Source organism: Pteronotus mesoamericanus, unplaced genomic scaffold (assembly GCF_021234165.1).
Source record: "Pteronotus mesoamericanus isolate MK-2021 breed Mesoamerican mustached bat unplaced genomic scaffold, CSHL_Meso_final contig_186, whole genome shotgun sequence".
Lineage (NCBI taxonomy): Eukaryota > Metazoa > Chordata > Mammalia > Chiroptera > Mormoopidae > Pteronotus > Pteronotus mesoamericanus.
Genome location: NW_026555081.1, coordinates 304,721 through 325,200, shown reverse-complemented (window position 1 = coordinate 325,200; position 20,480 = coordinate 304,721). Strand labels below are relative to the sequence as shown.

Below are 20,480 nucleotides of genomic sequence, written 5' to 3'. Positions count from 1 at the left end.
GGCCTGACCCGCGCGCGGCGGCGGCATCCAATGGGCTCACGCGCTGGGGGCCGGGCTTGCGCGGAAGGCCGCGGGGGAAGCGGGGAAAGGGCGGGGGGAGGCGCGGCGGGGGGAGGGGAGCGCGTAGTAGTGGCGGGGCGGGGAGGCGGCGGTGGTTCGGAGCGGGGCTCTTTCGGAGCGCACGAGCGCACGCACGCTGGTCCGTCTGTCTGCCCGGGGCCGGAGGTCGACCCGACGCTGAGCCACTGGCCGGGGCCCGGAAAGGCGGGGCGGCGGCGCTGGCAGCCGGGGCGCGCGGGGCTAGAGCCGTTACCCGCCGGAGCTGCGAGGGAGGGAGGGAGCAAGCAAGCAAGCCAGGGAGCGGGGAAAAGGGAGGGGGCCGCGCACGCGCACCCGCGCCCCGCCCCGCCGGGCTCGGTGCTTGAGGAGGGAGAGGGAGGGGGCGGCGCCGATGGCCCCGGTGCCGCGCGCCCCGTGACGGCCCCCGCGCGCGCCGGGGGGCGGGGCGGGGCCGGAGCGCTCTGACCTCCCCCGCCCCCTGGGCGGCGGGAGGCAGGCGGCGTTGTGCGCAGGCGCTCCCGGCGGAGACCCCCGCGTGGGGAGGCCGGAGGGGGGCGGCCTGGGGGGGGGGGCATGCGGCGACGGCCTCCAGCTGCCCCTGGGCCGGAGCGGCGGCGGCCGCTGAGGAGGCGCGAGCCCCTGCCGGGCCCCCCGGCGCCAGATCATGTACTCAGCCCACAGGCCCCTGGTGCCCGCGTCCAGCGCGGCCTCCCGTGGCCTCGGAATGTTCGGTCAGTAGTTCCTGGGCCCTGGGACTGTAGGGGTCAAAGTGTCGGGGTGCTAAGTGCGGAGCAACGGTGATAGGGATATAGTAGGAGAATGGTAGAGGCCGAGTAAAGGGGTGACGGGAAAGTTACTGAGCTTTGCTGTAGTGGTTAGTGACGGCAGGTGGGAGTGTAACAAAGTGATGGCAGTGGGGCGTAGCTGAGGCAGCCGTGTTGTTTAGGTGATGGGGTGAAGAAGTCCGTTGTCATTGGGGGTGAGGGGTGCAGAGTAGCTGGCTTGGGAGCACGGATTAGAGTCGGAGCAGCTTGAGACCTGCTGGTCCTAGATGTGGACTAGACAGAGGGAAAGGGCTGTGACTGAGTAGGGATAGGACAGGGCTTGGGAAGTGAGCGAGGCACTGTTTGCTCATGACAGTTTTGGGCTGGAGTGTTTGTGGTGAGCTTTGAGAGACAGGAGGAGAGACCCAAAGATCCTGGAGAGTAGTGCACTTGGGGGGAGTTGAGGAGGTGCAGGACCAAAGGACTGTCCCCCATTGTCTCTTGGGTCCCAAGCAGATGAAGAGGCTCTGGAGAGAAAGATCTTTGTGAAGAGAGATACAGGTTCAGGTCCTGGGGGGCTGTTAAGGGGCTGGAGGACCTAGAAGACTTTTGTGTCCCCAGGGGTAGAGTGTCTTCATAGCATCTTGAGGAGCTTATAGTGCTGACCTCCTTGTTCTTCTGTTGCCTTGATGTCTATTTTTCCTTGTGTCAGCCCTTCACAGAATCAGGTCTGGAGGCCAGTGCTTCACTGAGGGCTCCCCTAGTCAAGGTTTCTGCAGGCATGGGTGGTCACTCCAGGTTAGAGTGGTCTGGGTCAGGGGGAGGCCTGGAATGATGGAGACCAGGGCTAGGGCGTTCCCCTCCTCCATTTATCGCCTTCCCCTAGCAGGGGCCTCTGCTGCTGGTTCCACTTCCCCCAGGGAGCCAGCAGTGAGAGGGAAGCCCACTCCTAGTCTCCGCCTGCCCCAGGAGTCCAGCCAGTTACTCAGCTCCTGGGGCTGAAGGTGGGACCTCTGGGTCTGGCCCCTGGTGAGGGAAGTGCCTTCCTGTGTATGTTCTCAAGGAAACACCTGGCACTCTTGCCTTCCCTGGGCAGAGACTTGTAGTAGTTCTCTCATCTGCCCCATTGTCTGTGCCTTTTCTTCCAAGGAGTTTACCACACCCTCTTCTCTTTCTGGGCTTGGGGGTTGGGCCATACTCTGAAGATGAGCTTGGGGTTTTAGAGGGAAGAAGGGAGGGTGGGAGGCCTCTTCACAGACAGTACATTCTCTTTGGGGTAAGGGGAAAGATGCTGTGCTCAGCCAGAGACAGGCAGGTAAGGCTCCCTAGAGCCTCTGTTAAGGAGAGGGAGGCAGAGAGACAAACTGAAGACCCCATGCCCTGTGGGTAATGGAGGGAGGAGGGGAGCGGAGACAGGGCTAACTGCCCCAGGAAAGAGAAAGGGAGTGTGAGGCTAAGGTGAGAGGCTATGATGGCAACATGGCATGGTTGAAGGAGGGTCTCTAGGCCTGCTGAGGTCTTGGAGCCTTGGGAGTATAGGATAGCAGTCCACTATGGCCTGGTTTGTGACAGGAGCCAGTCATTTCTCCAGCCTGATCCCTGCTGGAAGTCGGGGAGGGAGTGGGGTGTGAGGGCTCTTTCCTTTCCCTGCTTCTGTTGTCATTTTTAAAAACCTAGAAACTTTTCAGGCAGGAGTTTTATCTGAGTGGTGTTGCATGCATGATGTCAAAAGATTCAGAGCTGGGAGAGGGGGGTATAAAGGAGAGGTGGAGCTTCCTTGTCCACGGTAGAAAAAAGCTTGGGGTGAGGGTCAAGGCCAAGCTTGCCTGCTACAGAGCTCATCTGGCTCCTTCCCACAGTGTGGACGAATGTGGAACCTCGCTCTGTCGCCGTGTTCCCCTGGCACTCCTTAGTCCCCTTCCTGGCCCCCAGCCAGCCAGACCCTTCCGTGCAGCCAAGTGAGGCCCAGCAACCTGCTAGCCACCCAGTGGCCTCCAACCAGAGCAAAGGTGAGGGGTGGGGGGCTGTGGGAAGGCATGGGGACCGGTGTTGAAGGGGCCCATGAACCCTCTGATCTGTCTCTCTGTCCCCAGAACCTGCTGAGTCGGCGGCTGTTGCTCATGAGCAGCTACCAGGTGGGACAGGGAATGTTGACCCTGGGCGGCCCCCTGGAGCCACATGCCCTGAGAGCCCAGGACCTGGACCCCCCCACACTTTGGGGGTGGTAGAACCTGGGAAAGGCCTCCCTCCCACCACGGAGGAGGAAGCCCCTGGCCCTCCAGGAGAACCACGGCTGGACAGTGAGACGGAGAGTGACCATGATGATGCGTGAGTGCCTTGAGGCCTGGGACTTGAGGGGTGGAATGGCCAGAGACATGGCCTTCACTCTCCTTGCTGTTCCCACCACAGCTTCCTCTCCATCATGTCTCCTGAGATCCAGTTGCCTCTGCCACCTGGAAAACGCCGGACCCAGTCCCTCAGTGCCCTGCCCAAGGAACGAGACTCATCTTCAGAGAAGGATGGACGCAGCCCCAACAAGGTGTCATGTCCCCACCTGTCTCCAGTTCACCTTGTGGCTGTTTAAACCTGTTTCCTTGGTTCTAACTATTGTATTTGGGCGTCTGTCTGATGTAGCGGGAAAAGGACCATATCCGGCGGCCTATGAATGCTTTCATGATCTTCAGCAAGAGGCACCGGGCCCTGGTCCACCAGCGTCACCCCAACCAGGACAACAGGACCGTCAGCAAGATCCTGGGCGAGTGGTGGTATGCCCTGGGGCCCAAGGAGAAGCAGAAGTACCATGACCTGGCCTTCCAGGTAATGCCTCCTCTTCCTAGCTTCACCCCAGCTTCCTCTCGTGGGTGGGTGAGTGAAAGGTCTCCCTGTCCTGTCCTGCCAGGTGAAAGAGGCCCACTTTAAGGCTCACCCAGACTGGAAGTGGTGCAACAAGGACCGGAAGAAGTCCAGCTCAGAGGCCAAGCCCACGAGCCTTGGGCTGGCAGGAGGGCACAAAGAAACTCGGGAGCGGAGCATGTCGGAGACGGGTACTGCCGCTGCCCCTGGAGGTTAGTCAGCTCCTTGGTTCTCTTGCCCTGCCACCTCCCTCCCTGAGAACCTCTGGTACCCTCTTGCTCACTCCCTCCCTCCCCCAGCAGCTCTCCTCTGTCCTGTCACTTTTATTTGAGGATCCTTACCTACAAAAGAACCAGCACTTGTCTCATGCGAAACATCCAGGAAAGTCCAGACAGATAAAACTTACAAACAGCAATCTTATTATCAGCTGCCACTTACAGAGCATTTACTACACACCAGGCACCAGGGGGAGTATAATCTCTAGGACTGAAACCATACCCCATTTTTCTGATGGGAAACCTGAGGCTCAGAGAGGCAACACCACCACTTGGCTGAAATCACAGAGAATAGTAATTGGGAGAGCCAGAAGTTAAAGTCCAGGTTGGCTGACTCCCAAGGCCACAGTTGAGGGCTCCTCACTGATGCTTCAACTGACTGCAGATGTCAGGTGTGCCTGGCGCTGTAGTGAGGAGCTTTTCTAGAGCAGTCCTGTGGGTCTGGGCCCACAACTCTTGAGGGCAGGGATGCAATGCGGTAGCCGACCAATGGGTGTTAGCTTGCCAATGCCACACAAACCTGTCTCCAGACTTTCTTACTCTCAGAAGGGCTGTCCTCTGGGCTCCAGAGGGCAGAAATGAATGGGAAGGACATGCTGGGCTGGTGAGTGGCATCTCTTCTCCGCTCGGTGGCCCAGAAGCTCCAGCCTGCTTTGCCCAGTACCTAGAAATACTGTCCAGGTGCTGGTAAGAGGCTTCTTGACTCTGCAGCACTTCCTCCCCCTTCCACTCTACAGTGTCCTCTGAGCTTCTGTCTGTCGCAGCCCAGACACTCTTGAGCTCGGACCCCAAGGCTCCAGGGAGCGGCTCTTGTGGGGCAGAACGTCTGCACACAGTTGGGGGACCTGGTTCGGCCCGGCCCCGAGCCTTCTCCCACAGTGGGGTCCACAGCCTGGATGGCGGAGAAGTAGACAGCCAGGCACTACAGGAACTGACTCAGGTCTGGGGTGCAGGCCATGGGAGTGAGGGAGATGGGCAGGGAGGGCTGCCCAAGTTAACAGCCCCAGCTGAACTCTCCTTGCACCTGCCCTGCAGATGGTGTCTGGCCCTGCGTCCTACTCTGGCCCAAAGCCTTCTACACAATTTGGGGCTCCAGGCCCCTTTGCAGCTCCCGGAGAGGGAGGTGCCCTGGCGGCCAGTGGGCGGCCTCCCTTGCTGCCTACCCGAGCCTCCCGTTCCCAGCGTGCGGCCAGTGAGGACATGACTAGTGATGAGGAACGCATGGTCATCTGTGAGGAGGAAGGGGATGATGATGTCATTGGTGAGCAGTTGCAGGGGCCCAGATTCCTGCTCAGGGGCAGCAGGCTAAGGTTTGGACGGTGGGCAGAGATTGCATCCAGGCCCTCTGGCCCCTTTTTCCTTCCCTTCCATATTTGTTTATGGTTGCAGGTGTGTTTAGTTCAGGCCCTTCTGAGTAAGCCCAGCCCTACCCTTGGAAAGCCCCTAGTTAGACAGGCACCCAGGAAGATCTGGGCAGGGGCAGGCCGCTGGGCACAGTGTTAGGTGCTATTACCTGCATGCTCCAGTAGATGGGCTCACCCCTAACTGAGAAACTGCATTTCAGTACTCATTGCTGGCTTGGGGCAGAGCTGAGACTCAGTTCTTTTGCCAACACTGTTCCCTCTGGTCCCTCAGCTGATGATGGCTTCGGTACCACTGACATTGACCTCAAGTGCAAGGAGCGGGTAACTGACAGCGAGAGTGGAGATAGCTCTGGGGAAGACGCAGAGGGCAGCAAGGTGAGGACTTGGGACTTGGCATTGTCTGGTTCCACTCAACTGCAGGAGTGAGGATACCTGCGCCTACACGTGTTGACCAAGGGCCTGAAAAGGGAAGTTATTTGCTCCACGGAGAACTGTGTCAGTCTGGATGAATTGAAGCCTTTAGATGGCTGCCCAGTGGGACAGATGAGCAGGGTGTGGGTATCCAGGCTCCCTGACACAGTTATGTCTCTTCTCCCACCCAGAGCTATGGTAGGAAGGTGTTCTCGCCTGTGATCCGTTCTTCCTTTACCCACTGCCGTCCGTCGCTGGATCCTGAGCCCCCAGGGCCCCCGGATCCACCTGCAGCCTTCAGCAAAGGCTATGGGCCCACCCCATCTTCCTCGTCCTCGCCTGCATCCTCCTCAGCCTCAGCAGCCACCTCCTTCTCATTGGGCTCAGGGACCTTCAAGGCCCAGGAGTCAGGTCAGGGCAGCACAGCAGGCCCACTACGGCCCCCACCCCCTGGGGGCCCAGCGACACCTTCCAAGGCCACCCGCTTCCTCCCAACGGATCCTACCACCTTCCGGCGCAAGAGGCCTGAAAGTGTGGGGAGCCTAGAGCCACCTGGCTCCTCAGTTATTGCAGCACCTCCTGGAGGGGGAGGAAGTGTCCTACAGACACTAGTCCTGCCTCCAAACAAGGAGGAAAGGGAGGGCAGCGGAGCCCGTGTGCCCTCAACTCCAGCCCCATCGCTGGCGTATGGGGCCCCAGCAGTCCCCCTGTCCCGCCCAGCTGCCACCATGGTCACCAATGTGGTGCGGCCTGTCAGCAGCACTCCTGTGCCCATCGCCTCCAAGCCCTTCCCCACTTCTGGCCGGGCGGAAGCATCTCCAAATGACACAGCAGGTGCCAGGACTGAAACAGTGCCGGGGTCTCGGGCACCTGGGGGCTCTCCGCTGGGCGTCAGTTTAGTGTATTCAGACAAGAAGTCAGCAACAGCCACCTCACCAGCCCCACATCTGGTGGCTGGGCCCCTGTTGGGCACTGTGGGGAAGGCTCCTGCCACTGTCACCAACCTGCTGGTGGGCACCCCAGGCTATGGGGCCCCTGCACCTCCTGCTGTCCAGTTCATTGCCCAGGGAGCTCCTGGCAGTGGGGCCACTACAGGCTCAGGAGCAGGTGCTGGGAGTGGCCCTAATGGGCCAGTGCCCCTGGGTATTCTGCAGCCAGGTGCCCTGGGCAAGGCTGGGGGAATCACTCAGGTGCAGTACATCCTGCCCACGCTGCCCCAGCAGCTTCAAGTGGCGCCTGCCCCAGCACCAGCCCCTGGGACCAAGGCAGCGGCTCCCAGCGGCCCAGCACCCACCACCAGCATCCGTTTCACCCTCCCACCGGGCACCTCCACCAACGGCAAAGTCTTGGCTGCCACTGCACCCACTCCTGGCATCCCCATCCTGCAGTCCGTACCCTCTGCCCCGCCCCCCAAAGGTGAGGCCTGGGCCGGGCAGCACAAGTAGCGGGTCCACAAGCCTGGTCGGCTCCCTTTAATCTCTTGCCTTGCCTCTTGCAGCCCAGTCGGTTTCTCCTGTGCAGGCCCCGCCCCCGGGTGGCTCAGCCCAGCTGTTACCTGGGAAGGTACTAGTGCCTCTGGCCACCCCTAACATGTCAGTGCGCGGTGGAGGGGCTGGTCAGCCGCTGCCCCTGGTGAGCCCACCCTTCTCAGTACCTGTGCAGAATGGCGCCCAGCCACCAAGCAAGGTAAGGGCATCCTGGCTGTGGCCCCACCTGTCCCTCATTTCTCTCCTGCTCAGTATTGGTCTCCATGTCCTAGGGTTTCTGCCTTTCCTTTGGTTTCTCTTTTCTTTGTTTTTGGAAGTGTCTTGTCATCTTAATGTCTTTCTGCGTCTTGATTCTGGCCTCAGTGTCTAAAGCTTGTCCCTTTTCTGTGTCCCTAGCTTTTTTTATTCCCCAGATTTAAAAAAAAAAAATTATTTTAACATTTTTATTGGTTTTTAATTCTTTGTATTCTGTATTTTTATTTTTCCCCCTACCTCTTGCTGTCTACTTTTCTTTCATTCCAATCCCAAATTTTGTTCTCTGTCTTGGTTGAGACTCATCCTCTTAGGCTTTGGTCCTCCCCTGCCCCACTCTGGGTCCTCTAATCACTGCAGCTTGTGGGTGCTCTTGACCACAGATCATCCAGCTGACTCCGGTGCCTGTGAGTACACCCAGCAGCCTGGTACCACCCCTCAGCCCAGCCACGATCTCTGGTCCCACCTCGCAGCCTCAGAAGGTCCTGCTGCCCTCCTCTACCAGGTAATGGCAGTTGAACCCACACCTGGAGGCCAGCCCAGGGAAGGGCGTGGATGGGACCAACTCGCTTCACTCTTCCCCCCTTTTCTCTTCTCATGGCAGAATCACCTATGTGCAGTCAGCAGGTGGGCACACGCTGCCTCTGGGCACCAGCTCAGCATCCAGCCAGGCTGGAACAGTCACCTCATATGGGCCCACAAGCTCGGTAGCGCTAGGCTTCACCTCACTAGGGCCCAGCGGCCCTGCCTTTGTGCAGCCCCTGCTTTCAGGTGAGGGGCAACCTGGTGACCAGTGCTGGGGATCCAGGATGGGGCTGCGGGCGGTTCAGGCCCTAGCTCAGCCTCCTGCCTCTCTGTTTTTTTCTCTGCAGGCCAGGCTCCACTGCTGGCTCCTGGCCAGGTGGGCGTGTCGCCTGTGCCCAGCCCCCAGCTGCCTCCCACCTGTGCTGCCCCTGGAGCTCCTGTCATCACGGCATTTTACCCTGGCAGCCCAGTACCCTCCTCATCAGCACCCCTGGCCCAGCCATCCCAGGCCACCCCAGGCCTGGTCTACACTGTGGCGACCAGCACCACCCCGCCTACTGCTCCGATCCTGCCCAAGGGCCCACCAGCTCCTCCCACTGCCACTGCCACTGCCACTCCTACTAGCCCATTTCCTAGTTCCACAGGTGGGTATTGGGCCAACCCAGGGTATGGTAAGTTTGGGGACCCAGGGAACGGGTCAGACCTGGCTCAGCAAATGCTCTTCTCCCCATCAGCAGGCTCCATGACTTACAGCTTAGTGGCCCCCAAGGCCCAGAGGCCCACCCCCAAAGCTCCCCAGAAAGTGAAGGCAGCCATCGCCAGCATTCCTGTGGGCTCCTTTGAGGCAGGTGCCCCTGGGCGGCCTGGCCCTGCACCCCGGCAGCCCTTGGAGCCTGGCTCAGCTCGTGAGCCTGCTGCCCCTGAGTCTGATCTTGAAGGGCAGCCTACAACGCCAGCCCCTCCACCTCCCCCAGAGACGTGGGCTCCCACTGCCAGGAGCAGCCCCCCACCACCCCTACCTGCTGAGGAGCGGACCAGCACCAAGGGCCCCGAGACCATGGTGAGTGCCCAACAGGTCTAGAGGCCCCTGTTGCTGCTGGGCTCTGTCCTTAGCTCACTGTCTGCCTTCCTGTCCTGCCCCCCCTTTCCTGCATGCACGTCTAAGCCACACCCTTGTCCCTCCTGCTCGACTGTGTGACCGGACCTTTTCCAAGACTCTGTCGGGCAATCAGTACCCATCTCAGTGTGTGTCTGGGTTTTGCCCCAGGGAGTCTGAACCCATTGTCCTCCATCTTCTTGCCATCCCCACCCCAGGCCAGCAAATTTCCCAGCTCATCTTCAGATTGGCGTGTCCCTGGGCTGGGCCTGGAGAGTCGTGGGGAGCCTCCCACCCCTCCCAGCCCAGCTCCAGCTCCGGCCCCAGCCCCGGCCCCGGCCCCGGCCCCGGCCGCAGCCCCTGGTAGCAGCAGTGGCAGCAGCGAGGGCAATAGTGGCAGGGCAGCTGGAGACACCCCTGAGCGCAAGGAGGTGGCTGGTACTGGCAAGAAGGTGAAGGTGCGGCCCCCGCCCCTGAAGAAGACCTTTGACTCTGTGGACAAGTGAGCATGGGCTGGGGGCCGTGGTGTAGCCTGCGGGGTTGGTGGGAGAGTGGGTGGTTGTAGGCTGGGCAGGGGAGGTGACCCTGACTGCTCTCCAGCAGGGTCCTGTCAGAAGTAGACTTCGAAGAACGCTTTGCTGAGCTACCTGAGTTTCGGCCTGAGGAGGTGTTGCCCTCGCCCACCCTGCAGTCTCTGGCCACCTCGCCCAGGGCCATCTTGGGCTCCTATCGTAAGAAAAGGAAGAACTCCACTGGTAGGCAAGGGGTGGTCCCTGGGGTAGGTGGGGGACAGACTGGGGCCGCCTCCCCTGAGCATGCTTCATTTGACCAGACCTGGACTCGGCCCCTGAGGACCCCACCTCACCCAAGCGTAAGATGAGGAGACGCTCCAGCTGCAGCTCGGAGCCCAATACTCCCAAGAGTGCCAAGTGCGAGGGGGACATCTTCACCTTTGACCGCACAGGTGCTGGTGCCTAATGGGTAGATCTGTGGAGAACCCAGGACCTGCAAGGGGGTGCGATCTCAGGAATAGGGTAGAGGTGGGAGAGCTGGGGTGTGGGTGTCACTGAAAGAACAGCAGATCAGGAGTGGGTTTAGAGTCCAACAGACCCCAAAACTGCCACATGACTTGGGCAGTCCCCCTGTTTGAACGTTGCTGTGAAATTGTGAGTGAGGGCTGTTGGGTGTACAGTCAGAAGTGGTGTGGGCATGGGGTGGCTAGGCTTCTGCAGTAGCCCTTCATCATGCTCCCGCCCTGCTCTGCTCCCAGGTACAGATGCTGAGGATGTGCTCGGCGAGCTGGAATATGAGAAAGTGCCATACTCATCACTGCGGCGCACCCTGGACCAGCGCCGGGCCCTGGTCATGCAGCTCTTCCAGGACCATGGCTTCTTCCCATCAGGTGAGCATATCTTAGTCTTGGGGGCGGGGGGCATATGGAGAGGACCTGCCTGTTTGTCTCAGCCTCCCTTCCCCAACCCCCACCATCCTTCTGTCCCCAGCCCAGGCCACAGCAGCCTTCCAGGCCCGCTACGCAGACATCTTCCCCTCCAAGGTTTGTCTGCAGTTGAAGATCCGTGAGGTGCGCCAGAAGATCATGCAGGCGGCCACTCCCACAGAGCAGCCCCCTGGAGCCGAGGCCCCCCTTCCTGGACCGCCCCCCACTGGCACGACTGCTGCCCCTGTTCCCACTCCCAGTCCTGCTGGGGGTCCTGACCCCACCTCACCTGGCTCGGACTCTGGCACGGCCCAGGCTGCCCCACCACTGCCTCCGCCCCCAGAGCCAGGGCCAGGACAGCCTGCCTGGGAGGGCCCCCCCCAGGCCTCCCCCCCACCCTCTGGTTCCTCCACAGCTGCTGCAGGCAGGTGAGAGGCCCCTGAGAAGATCCCAGGAACCACAGTACCCCCCCTCAGGAATGGACAATATGTAGGTGGCAGGAATGGGGGGGGCAGGATGTTTACCTCCTCCCCAATAAAGCCATTTGGTCTTTTCCAGTTTGGGGCAGAATGAGGCCTGCTCCTCTGTGTGTCCCCATCCCCCTACAGCTCTCTCCCAGTAATGAGGGGCAGCTGAGGGGAAGCAGGGGCAGTCTCCCTCCACTGAGCCCCTGTGTATTATAACCTGGAGTGTGTTACCTTCAGATCTTTTCACTTGTACTTTATGCAAAATGGCTCATGTGAGGGCTGCAAGCAGAGAGAAGTGAGGGCTTTGGGCTAGAGGGAGGTGCCTGTGGAGTAGGGGGAGTTCATGTACCCCCTTTTTCCCCAGAGGGGCTGGACTCAGGTTAGTTTTTGGGGTGGGGGCTCCTGCACTTTGCCACAGGCATGGGGAGGGTTCTCTCCCCACCCCTCTGCCCTCCCAACTTGGGTTGTACTTTCTAAGAAGGTGATTCCCCCTGCCCTTGTCCTGATCCCCAGAACAAAACATGTTGATCATGTGCAATATTTCTTACTGTGCTGAGAAGCCACAATGACCGCGATTAAAGCTGTTTAACACATCTGTGTAGCTGCCCACTCAAAAGGGAGAAGGGGTGTTGGTTTTACCAGTCATTTCCTCAAATGGCCACGGTGGTATGTATGTTTACCCCCAGTGAGGTGAGGGTAGCAATGCCAGGACCACCCCCTCCCATCAGAGGAAAACCCAGGACCTGATGGGGGCCAGGCAGCCCCTCTGGTTCTGGTGCTCATGAGGTTGACGCCTGCTCTGCTGTCTCCTCAGCCATGCAACACTCATGGGTTTGGGGAGTGCCTAGATGTGCTACAAGGGCAGTGAACCCTCAAAGTTCTAGCTGGACCTAAGGTTTGAGCCCAGAAGTGGCATTGTTCCAAGTACCCTGCTGTCCTCGGTGGCCCCTGCTGCCCCCACATGGCCTGAGCCAATACTGCAGTCAGTCCAGGAGCCTCTCCTGGGTTACACCCCCTCAGCTAGTTGAGCAGTGCCCATTTGAGAGAGCGTATCCTGTGTGGAGGGATGACTGCTGGGGGTGGGAGCATCAGGAATCTTCCACAAGAAGTGGCATCTAAGGTAGGCATAGAGCAGTAGCCAGGGGAACAGCATATGCAAATAATGGAGGACTACTTTGGGTGGGTTTTGACTACTAGGACGCTTTGTTCATGGAATTCTTTTCTTGACCCTGATCTTACAGGGTAAGTGTTGACAAATCGGTTTCATCCAGTGTTTCTGATTGGTAGAGCCTGCTTGGAGCACTGTTTTGATAGAAATCTGCCTTACTTTACAAGAACCAGAGTTCCTTGATGGGTAATGCCTGCCTTGAGCAGAAACAGAACACCCTGCAGAACTACAGGGTCAGAGATCAGGCCTGAGGTTCAGCTTCTTAGATGGGCATAGCTATTAAGCAGAAAATAGGACAGGAGACTGAAGAACAAGGATTTAATGTAGCAGAAAAGCGGATACTTAAAGTGTAGGCTCTGGCATGGGGACACCCTGACCCTGGTCTTGGGCCAGCAGGCGCAGGAGCAGGGAGTGCAGGGTCCGGCAGACAGGTGTGTAGCCCAGGCGGCTCAGGTGCAGGTAATCATACATGTCATGGTGGCTTATGGTACCATCTGAGTGCACAAAGCCAGGGTCAGCATCCAGGAAGTGGGCCCGGGGGTGGCCAGCCAACACTGCTCGTACCAGCTCATTCACCTGTTGGTTTTTCTCACGAAGTGGGTTAGGGTGCTGGCCCCTTGGAAGCAGGCCCTGAGGAGGGGCACACCAAGAGTTATGAGGAAATGTCCTATCACCACCTGGGTCCCACCAGCATCTCTGCCAAACTGTTCTCCAACCATCATGAAGTCCCCAGCTGCAGAATACATTAGGGATGGGAACCTGACGGATGGGAAGGGTAATTGCTGGTGCTTTGTCTGAGACCTGCTAAGCAACCACCACCTTGTAAAAATGCTGACAAAATGGCAAGGGGGCAATCCCTCTGTCAGAGGAGGAAACATGCTAGCTAGAAGTGATGTAGCCTAGATTCACCCCAGGAATGCTTGACAACTTTGGTCTATTTCAATATTTTGAATTTTGATACCCCAGAATCTCCAGTGTTGCCCTGGGCAAAGGGACTTAACTGGTGCCTGAATATGTCATTCACACCTGCTGTGATGAATGTAGCAAGCTTCAATGTGATTTGCTTGAAAGCCACTGCCCTGTGCCAAGCTGCCCAGAACCATGCCAGCTGTGGCTGCACTGGAGGGGGTCCCAGAACATTGCCATTCTTCCTTTCCCGCTCTCCCACTCTCTCACCAGCACCACGACCCGGGCCTGGGGCTGCCGCTGGTTCACCAGCTGCACGATGGCCTTGATGCCGCCAGCCACCTGCTCTGCGGTGTGTCCATGGTTGTTCGTACCCACCCAGACCACCACAATCTGTGGAAAGAGAGGCGTGGAGCAGTGGTGTGGGAGCAGACTAAGGGGGCTTTAGCTGCCCACCCAAGCCCTGCTCACCTTCGGCCGGATGTGTTCCAGCTCCCCATTTTCTAGCCGCCATAGCACATGCTGTGTGCCATCACCACCGATGCCAAAGTTAAGTGCATGCAGAGGAGAGAAGAGCTCCCGCCAGATCTGTGGGGAAGAAGTGTTGGCACAGGGGCATTGTTAGCATGGGACACTACTCTGGGTCCAAATGTTAACCAAGTGTCATGGAAGAGCCTCTCTTCATGGAAACAGTTTGGTTAAATCTCACCTAGATCAAACATACCCCAGTATGGTCAATCCTCACTTTATGCAAATCCATTATACTCTAGGAACTCCAGTAAAGCAAGGCTCACTTTATGGAAACCATTCTGCTTGAGGCATGCATTGAAACAATAGTTAAATCTTACTTTGAGGAAAGCCATTCAGGTTTAATCTTGCTTAGTGGAGTGAAGAAGAGCTATTAACAGTTGACCTTCACTTTGTGGAAAGGACGATAGCTTTGTGGAAATCCATTAAGCAAACAATAAGGAGCCTCACCTTAAGACAATCTTGCAGGAAAGCTTCATTTTAAGTCTCACTATAAGACCCTAGCCTGCTGACAAAGCCAGGGGCCCAGCACTTCCCTCTCAGTAGAATGCTGTCCTTACACTGAAATTCTGGGTGCTGGGCGCTACCTGAGATAGCCTCAGGTACCCCATATCCCGCCTGGCCTGAGGTCTGGTCCAGGTGTGTCAGTGAGGGCAGGCTTGGGTCGGGCAGGAGGAGGGAGACCGGCCTCACCTCGCACTGGTGCATTAGCTGGACCAAAGAGTCCCCGATAAAAACAACTTCAGGTTCTTTATCTTTGCTGTCAGCCACGAACCGATGGTGCTTCGGGGACGAACAAGAGAGAATTACGGCACGCTCGCTCCTGGGCCCACCCGGCCCTGCTTCCTTAGGCAGCACCATTCTAACTGCCTTCAGTTTCCCAATCAGGTAGCAAGAGCCGCGAGAACCAGCAGAACTCCTGGGCCCCGGTCCCAACCCCCGACTGCTGATTATCGCGGGCGGGGTCGCTCACCAGGGACATCCAGCGTCCGTCGCCCTGAACGTCCAGCACCGGCGTGGGCTTGCTGGCTGGGTTCTCTCCGCTCATGTTGGAGTCGCAGTTTCTGCAAGATAAGCGAGCGACGTCGGCTCCGGAATACTCCTGGAGGAGATGGCTCGGCCACGCCCACCCCCAGGCAACAATGGAGGGTCCAGACGCTCACACTCCCGCCGCGGACGAAGGCCGATCCCGAGCGCCGCCTCCTCTCCAGGGGCGGAAACCTTCACTTAGGAGGATCGGGAACCCTTGCTTCCCCTACGGCTGCCGCGCAGTGAGCTCGTCCGGCGCTTCCCGCCCGGCCGCTTTTCCAGTCGGTGGCTGCGGCTATAGCACCCTAGCACCTGGGGATAGGTGAAGGCGAGACCAACCAGCATCCGTGGGAGGAGGCGGGAGAAACCACCCCACCACCGTCAAGGGGAGGGGCGAAGTACCTCAAAGGCCGAGGGTGGGCGGGGGAAAAAAATAATTTAGCACCATGCCCTGAGAGGAAGAAACCATTTGCTGTACACGAGAAGTTTTCGCAAGCGCTCGCGAGCTTTCTCTCCCCGCTTCCCTCCCTCCCCCCTACTCCGTGTATGCGTGTGCGTGTGTGTGTCCGTGTTCGTCCTCATTCACGTGATGGGGGTGGAGGGGAGTGAGTGGACGGGTCCATTCTTGGATCTCTTGAAGGGGTGGCTCGTACGCACCTGGTCAGGAGGAGACGCGCCCATTTTCTACGGATGTGGGGGAGAGAAAAGGAAAATGGCAAAATGTGAAAATTAGAGGCTCAATTGTAAAGAAACATTCTAAGGCAGCGCCAGGACTTCAGTGAGCCTATATGCTCATGGGGCTCCCCTAATCAAAAAGACCAATTTTGTGGCATAAAATCTAAATTATACGTCTTTGCATTACAGACATCACAGGCCATGCAAGGTTAGAAGAAAGCGAAGAAGGAGAAATTAGAGACAGTGCAAGGCCCAGGTCCAGCCTGGCAAACCTCCCGCAGCAGCTCACCTCGCAGATCTGTGGCCTCTGCTCCCCTCCCTAAACCCCTGCCACCCAACAACTTCAGCTGAGTGTGCCTGGGCTCTGAAACCTACATCCACAGCCAAGGCTACCTAAGGTCGATCCACCCCACCCCCACTCCAACCCATCTTAATCTCAGATCTCATCTTCCTAGATCTCCCAGTTCTCAGGGAACAGGTGTGTGTGTGGGGGGGGGGGGGGGTGTCCCCACACCCTCTAAACCTCTTGGCCATATTCCCAGATGGGACCTTCCCATCAATTCGTTCCTTCTAGGCAGGTTGATACAGAAATGAGTCTACTGTTTTCTGTTTTGCCTCAATCCACTTGCCTGGTGCAGGGCCTAACTCACAGTACGGAGTAATGTGGCTGTTCACACGTAGTTGCTGAATGAACATTAAATGAATAGATCAGATTCTTGCCTTTTCCCAGTGTGTTGACAGAGCTGAGGAAAGGATCAAGGTTATGACTAAGGGAGGAACTGGGGATCTCTGGGGAGGAGACAGAGTACTCTGGTGGTGAGGTGTATCTTAGAAGGAATAGTATCTGAGTTAGGATTGTAAAGATCATGAGGCTTAGCCAAAGCAATATTACAAAGATAATACAGCTCATTGGGGCATGGGGAATACCCTAGCATAGTCTGATTTTTAAGTCTGACAGGAGCCCTGCCCCAGTAGCTCAGTTGGTTGGAGTGTTGTCCTGGTGCACCAAGGTTGCAGGTTTGATCCCTGGTTGAGGGTACATGCAGGATTCAACCAATGAATGCATGGCTAGGTGGAGCAACAAAGTGATGGTTCTCTCTCTCTAAAAAAATCAAAAATTAAAAAAACTTTTAAAAAAGTCTGAGCAGACAAGTGTAGATAGACGAATTCGAGAGGTAGAAAGAGTTCCTGAAGTGAGGCTTAGTGAGAAACAAAGCTTCGAGGCATTCATTCACCAAGGACTATTTTAAGTTAGATGTTGGCTCATCTCATACTTAAAGTAACTGTGTGAAGTAGGTAGTGTTACGAATCCCATTTTACAGATTAGTAAACTAAAGCTCTGAGCGGTTACACAGTTCTCCAGGTTCATACAGCTCAAATGTGCCAGTCTGGACATATGAACCTAGCTTTTTTTTTTTTTTTTTTTTTTTTTTCCAGTGTTAAATCTGTCTACATGCTCTGAACCTAGCTTTTAATGGTGACCCTATACTGGTTCTCAAGGGATGAAATCTGTGGCCACCGGAAGCTGACTAGACAGATCATTTCACGCTCCAAACAGTAAGTCCGCTTATAGACGTATAAACCAATCGGATTCAGGAAGGGGGAGGGCACCTCCAATTGGTGGCTGGGAGGCGCCAAGGCGCAAAAGGGAGGTTTACGAGGGTGAGGCCGAGAGGGGAGGGGCTCCAACCGGCGTTCTGGGGCCCTGGCACGTGTCTTTGAGCCTCGTGCCTCTGAGGCACAGAGAAGTCAAAGGGCATAATAGGGGCACGCGCATGCGCAGGAGGCTGGAGGCCCGGAAGAGCTCCAGGCACCTGTAGGGAGCTCTGCGGGTCACCTTGGAAAAGCAGCCATTGTGCTCCACAGGTAGGGTGGGCGGAGTGGGAGGGAAAGGGGTTGGCTTCGTTGGGGCAGAAGGTGCAGTGCCCCTCCCCCACCCTTACCCCACCAACCGCACCCCCGTTTTCTACCTCAACAGCCCCACCCTCCCCGCATCCTCTACAGCCCAACTCTCCCAGCCCCCGTCCAGGCCCCAGTCCCCTGGTAGCTCCGCTGTCGCCCTGTGTCTTACAGATTTTTCTCTGTACAATTTGTCCTCTGCTGTCTCTCGCCTGGGTTTCCTTCTCTACCATCTCACTCTACTTTTTGCGTTCTCCAGTACCTTCTCTACCTCAGGATTTCTCTTCTGTCCAAAATCCCTTTTGGTTCTTCATGATCCCTTCTCCATCCCCCATCTTTTAGCTATTGCCCCATGTCCCTGTAACCCTCTGTATTCCCTGACATATCTTCCCATTCACCATGACTCCTTTGATCCCTGCCTATCCTTATGACAACTTCCTAGACCAAGCCCTTTCTAATCCCTCTCTGCCCACTCTCTCTCTCTCATCTTGTCTCCCATCTCACCCCAAGCCGTCTCTTTTTCTCACTACTCACTTTCAGGTCCCTGACTTATCTGCATGGTGATGACCACCTTATCTTTATGCTCCAGGACACTATGGACCCACGGGGACCAGCCCCCCAGTCTTTCCAGAGTACTGAGAAAATGGGTCGGGTCCGCCGTCGGAAGACCAGGAGGGAGCGGAACAAGGCCCTGGTGGGCAGCCGGCGGCCATTGGCCCATCGGGATCCACCTGTGGCCAATCAGAATCCATCCATGGACCTCCAGGATCCTGTGGCCCCCACTGCCCCCAAGCTTGTGGTCATAACTCAGGGCCGGCTAAGCCGTGAGCACCGGGGTCTCTTCAGCCATGAGGTGAAATCTCTGGATGTGGCACGGCTGCTTAGCAGTGGGTCCCTGGAGCCAGGCACCCCGACACTATCCACCAAGCTTTCACCAAGCCCAGGCAAGGCCCGAGAACCAGCCTCACAGTCCACGGGCAAGGAGAACCAGGTGCCTGGAGACTTGGGCCCAGGCCCACCTAGTCTACCCCCAGAGCTCCCTGGCTTGGGGCAGCTGCTAGGGGAGCTGCAGTGCCAGCTGATTCTGCCACAGGCTTTCCCCAGGAGGAACCTAGTGCAAGAGAACAGGGATGTCATCATGGGTACCTTAGAGGCCTGCCATGGCTGTGTGCCTGACCTTACCCTGGTGCTCCGGGGCTGCCAGCCACCCTTGTCAGGTGAGCCTACCTCCTGCCTCCTGTGCTCCCCTTCCCCTAGTCTGTTTTGGCTCAGCTGTCCCCCACGCTTCTTTCCTTTTTGTCAGGGGCCAAGCCTGGGGACCCTGAGAGACGAAGGATCAATAGCCCTGAGCAGGCCCCAGGGGAAGGAAGGCAGAGGAGGAGACGGGGGACAAAGGAATTCGCCTTTGCCATGCCTCACACCTCCAGCATTCCCACTACACACGGAGTGAGGCTGCCACCACCAAAAGGTCCTTGGCCACCCACATTGCCTTTGTTGTCTTCGCCATCTACAGTGGTCTGGGGCCCGCCAACAGCCTTTGACCTGCTGAAAAGCATCTGGCTGGTGGCGACACCGCCCCCTCCCCAGCCCTGTGGGGTCAGCACACTGCAGCCCCTGCCTCAGCAGCCATCCCCCTTGTTGCCCCGAACCTCTGCCCTGGACTGGAGTCCCAGCCTGCCTGTCCCACAGCCCAGCCTCTCCTGGGTGGTAGCCCAGAGCAGCCCAGAGGCCTGGTCCTTTCCACCCATGAGACTGTACTAAGGGAGCTAATGCTGGGCTAGGGGCAGCATTCCCAATCACTTCAATAAAGTACCTTCTTCATGGTCTTCTTGATTTTCAGTGAGCAGCTGACTCAGGAGAGCACGTTCCCTTAGCTTTGAGTTCTGAGTCCAAAATGGAAGGAAAGCTACTACCACTTATCTCCTTCCTAGGCCCTGAGGGGCCAGCAGACTGGAGAAATCTGAGGCTTTAGTTCAACACATCTGCCTGCTGAGGCCAACTGTGTGCTGGGCTCCGAGCTCTGGCGATGCTGGGGCCCCATGGTGAATGAAATAGACCCTGTCCCCAGGAGACTCCCCATACAATGGTGGGTACAGACAGTCCCAGCCTCAGTGGTTATCTCTGGGAGAGAAAGGTGGAGGGACTGGGGGCGTCTGAGGAGGGACTGATGACTGCCCAGTGATGAGGGAGGTCTTCAAAATGGAGCTGACACACCCTGCGTTTCTCAAAATTAGTAGAAACTTGCTATTAGAGAAGGGGAAAAACATTTGAGGCAATAGGAACAGCATGTGCAAGACCTGGAGAGGATGAATAGAGGATATGGGACCTTTTTCATTCAGCCCACATCTGTGGGCCATGCTGAGGCCTAGAGTAACATCTGGGCCCTGCCCTTGAGGGGCTCCTGGTCGTCTGGACATAGCAACAGTGTGTGTGCAGGAATGGCAAATGAGGCCTGAATTTGGCCCACAGACTTTTTTTCGCTTGTGATGTATTTTAAATTTTTGAATCAATTGCCTGCTGTTACAATTCTACAGTTTGCTTTAAAAAATTGCATTTTTGCCTTTTAAAAAAACAAAAATGGAAAATGATCTGGCACTGCACCTATCATCCTTCCTGGAAACAACTGGCTCAAGCCAAGTATCAGAAGCCCCTTTTCACGGCACCCACATTCTCCCTTGAAAGTGTTTCACACACCTACGTTTCCTGCTTGGTCCTTTGGTTTAGAAAGTTTTTTTAAAATGGTATTTTGAGGAGCAGCAAATTTTCTGCAGTGGAGGGAGAGGGATGAAGCTAGAAACGTTTTGAAATCTGATCAGGAAAATCTACCTGAGGGGCTTGGACCCTACTCTGTAAAGCTTTTCCATGGTTCCCCATTGCCATTGGAAAACTAGTATTGGTATTGGTATGAAGGGGAATGGACTAGAAGATTAAGTGGCTGTGACTTGGCTGAGGTCTAATGGGGAGAAGGTGGCAAAACTGCAATTTCATCCCGGGCAACTTACTAAAGAGTCTGCTCATCGGCTTTCCACAACACTTCTGCTTCATAGCAGCCCCCACTGCACAGCCTGGTAAGCAGTGACAGATCAGGGTCAGGAAGAGGGGTTGGGTATAGTGGTTGAGATTGAGGGCTCTCTGCTTCCACCGCATTGTGTGATCCAGAACAAGTGGATTGCTGTCTCTGTGTCTCTGTGGGCACTTCACAGAGTGCAAGAGGAATGGAACGCTGGTACCTTCGTTGGACCCAGTGGGGGATGGCTGGCATGGGGGCGGGGATGAGCAATCA

General features: G+C 57.1%; 3 protein-coding genes across 14 annotated transcripts; 2 read left to right on the top strand and 1 right to left on the bottom strand.

Annotated features, from left to right (window-relative positions):
• Positions 1–687: 687 nt before the first annotated feature.
• CIC (capicua transcriptional repressor) lies at positions 688–11,585 on the top strand. 8 transcript variants are annotated; one of them, XM_054567650.1, is made up of 20 exons: positions 688–791; positions 2,684–2,833; positions 2,918–3,152; positions 3,234–3,363; positions 3,459–3,641; positions 3,724–3,889; positions 4,690–4,892; positions 4,988–5,213; positions 5,588–5,691; positions 5,919–7,143; positions 7,226–7,413; positions 7,850–7,971; positions 8,071–8,237; positions 8,339–8,635; positions 8,729–9,051; positions 9,306–9,589; positions 9,691–9,842; positions 9,920–10,051; positions 10,358–10,489; positions 10,590–11,585. In XM_054567650.1, exons 1-20 carry the CDS (start codon positions 725–727, stop codon positions 10,955–10,957), a joined length of 4,854 nt encoding a protein of 1,617 aa, XP_054423625.1. In that variant the 5' UTR covers positions 688–724; the 3' UTR covers positions 10,958–11,585. The 8 variants fall into 8 exon arrangements, with proteins under 8 accessions (XP_054423625.1, XP_054423623.1, XP_054423627.1 ...); XM_054567648.1 differs by having other exon boundaries at positions 9,688–9,842; XM_054567652.1 differs by having other exon boundaries at positions 8,726–9,051; positions 10,364–10,489.
• A 902-nt stretch (positions 11,586–12,487) lies between these two features.
• On the bottom strand, positions 12,488–15,078 carry PAFAH1B3 (platelet activating factor acetylhydrolase 1b catalytic subunit 3). 5 transcript variants are annotated; one of them, XM_054567629.1, is made up of 7 exons: positions 15,026–15,078; positions 14,758–14,928; positions 14,568–14,658; positions 14,288–14,377; positions 13,538–13,654; positions 13,337–13,459; positions 12,488–12,790 (listed from the first exon to the last, which is right to left on the bottom strand). In XM_054567629.1, the coding sequence occupies exons 3-7, from the start codon at positions 14,640–14,642 to the stop codon at positions 12,503–12,505; spliced, it is 693 nt and encodes a 230-aa protein (XP_054423604.1). In that variant the 5' UTR covers positions 14,643–14,658; positions 14,758–14,928; positions 15,026–15,078; the 3' UTR covers positions 12,488–12,502. The 5 variants fall into 5 exon arrangements, with proteins under 5 accessions (XP_054423604.1, XP_054423603.1, XP_054423606.1 ...); XM_054567631.1 differs by having other exon boundaries at positions 12,579–12,654; positions 12,737–12,790; positions 14,758–15,075; XM_054567628.1 differs by having other exon boundaries at positions 14,758–15,076.
• A 2,702-nt stretch (positions 15,079–17,780) lies between these two features.
• On the top strand, positions 17,781–18,958 carry PRR19 (proline rich 19). The gene is made up of 2 exons (XM_054567627.1): positions 17,781–18,414; positions 18,501–18,958. The coding sequence occupies exons 1-2, from the start codon at positions 17,793–17,795 to the stop codon at positions 18,956–18,958; spliced, it is 1,080 nt and encodes a 359-aa protein (XP_054423602.1). The 5' UTR covers positions 17,781–17,792.
• The last annotated feature ends 1,522 nt before the right edge of the window (positions 18,959–20,480 follow it).

Coding starts and splice junctions, on each gene's coding strand:
- CIC (XM_054567646.1), top strand. CDS start 725: ATGTACTCAGCCCACAGGCCCCTGGTGCCCGCGTCCAGCGCGGCCTCC. Junction 792..2,683: donor CCGTGGCCTCGGAATGTTCG/GTCAGTAGTTCC, acceptor TCCTTCCCACAG/TGTGGACGAATGTGGAACCT. Junction 5,214..5,587: donor AGGGGATGATGATGTCATTG/GTGAGCAGTTGC, acceptor CTGGTCCCTCAG/CTGATGATGGCTTCGGTACC.
- PAFAH1B3 (XM_054567629.1), bottom strand. CDS start 14,642: ATGAGCGGAGAGAACCCAGCCAGCAAGCCCACGCCGGTGCTGGACGTT. Junction 14,378..14,567: donor ACGGACGCTGGATGTCCCTG/GTGAGCGACCCC, acceptor TCGTCCCCGAAG/CACCATCGGTTCGTGGCTGA. Junction 13,460..13,537: donor TGGAACACATCCGGCCGAAG/GTGAGCAGGGCT, acceptor CTCTTTCCACAG/ATTGTGGTGGTCTGGGTGGG.
- PRR19 (XM_054567627.1), top strand. CDS start 17,793: ATGGACCCACGGGGACCAGCCCCCCAGTCTTTCCAGAGTACTGAGAAA. Junction 18,415..18,500: donor CTGCCAGCCACCCTTGTCAG/GTGAGCCTACCT, acceptor CCTTTTTGTCAG/GGGCCAAGCCTGGGGACCCT.